This window comes from Bison bison, unplaced genomic scaffold (genome assembly GCF_000754665.1).
Source record: "Bison bison bison isolate TAMUID 2011002044 unplaced genomic scaffold, Bison_UMD1.0 scf7180017864088, whole genome shotgun sequence".
Classification (NCBI taxonomy): Eukaryota; Metazoa; Chordata; class Mammalia; order Artiodactyla; family Bovidae; genus Bison; species Bison bison.
Genome location: NW_011494660.1, coordinates 282,453 through 283,581, shown reverse-complemented (window position 1 = coordinate 283,581; position 1,129 = coordinate 282,453). Strand labels below are relative to the sequence as shown.

The 1,129-nt window shown below is 62.2% G+C and overlaps 1 protein-coding gene across 1 annotated transcript in view; it reads right to left on the bottom strand.

Moving 5' to 3' along the window:
• The window catches only part of MYO7B (myosin VIIB), an 80,987-nt gene that overhangs the window by 3,223 nt on the left and 76,635 nt on the right, over positions 1-1,129 (bottom strand). Inside the window, 2 exon segments of the mRNA XM_010837957.1 lie at positions 290-377; positions 562-675. Coding sequence (XP_010836259.1) covers positions 290-377; positions 562-675 — 202 coding nt within the window.

Below are 1,129 nucleotides of genomic sequence, written 5' to 3'. Positions count from 1 at the left end.
CATCACCCCAAAGTCCGGCCATGTGTTCCAGGCCTGCCCCAAGCCCAGCCCCTGCCCGAGCTGGTAGAGTTCTCAGGGCAGGGCCTCACTGCCTGGCCCCAGGCCTGGCCACACCCATGAGCCAGGGGACCTGAGGAGAATGAATGAATAAATGGGCATGGGCCATGCGGGAGGGTCCCGGGGAGCTGTCTGACCCTGGTCCAGGAGGCAGACAAGCTCTGCTTCACCTCATATCCCAGCAACACCCTCCTTTGTGGCCCCAGCCTGGCTCTCAGAGCCTTCTGCTCACCTTCCTTCTGGGGCTTGTTCTTCTTTACCCAGTCGGACACATGCCGCAAGGAGTCAAAGAAGAAGTCTCCCTCCTTCTGGCTGATGACCTGGGGCAGGTGGAGAGGAGGGTACAGGCAGGCAGGTGTGGGAGGCCAGGTGTCACCCTGGGGCTCTGTGACCCCTCTCGCCTGTGTGCCTGTGAACCTCGGCGGGGCTGGCCCAGTGCTGGTGGGAGACCCCCACCCTCCTTAACCGCCTTCCCTCCCGCCCCCTGGCGTGCGGGCCACACACCTTGTCTGCGATCTTGATGAAAAGGCTGCAGCCCTCCCAGGAGGCAAGCTGCAGCCGGGCGGCGATGCTGTCACAGGCATCCCGCACCCGCGTGTTGGCACCCACCTCCAGCATCTGGGCAGAGAGGCAGCCCGGCTCAGCTCTGGATAACCCTCTGAACCCTGCTGGCTAAGGCTGGGCGTGCCCTGTCCTGAGAAGGGTGAGACTACCCCTCTAGAAACCTGGCCAGATGTGTGCACTATTCTGTCACAGGGCTCACTGTCTCGGGGTACCCAAGAGGCCTGGCTGTTTCAACTTGCTCTGAGAGCCTGCAGCCAGACTGGGAACTTCCCATCATGGGCTCTGCCATCTCTAGGCCACAGTCCACTTGGGGAGGGCCGTGAGGTCATCACCCCCACTTCCCCTCCCTCCACTGCTGCCATTTAGCCAAGGTCTCCCACTGGAGGAATGGATGGCAACCCACTCCAGCACTCTTGCCTGGAGAATCCTTTGGACAGAGGAGCCTGATGGGCTACAGTCCATGGGGTCGGACAGGGTCAGACACTTAGCACGCACGCATGCACTCCCA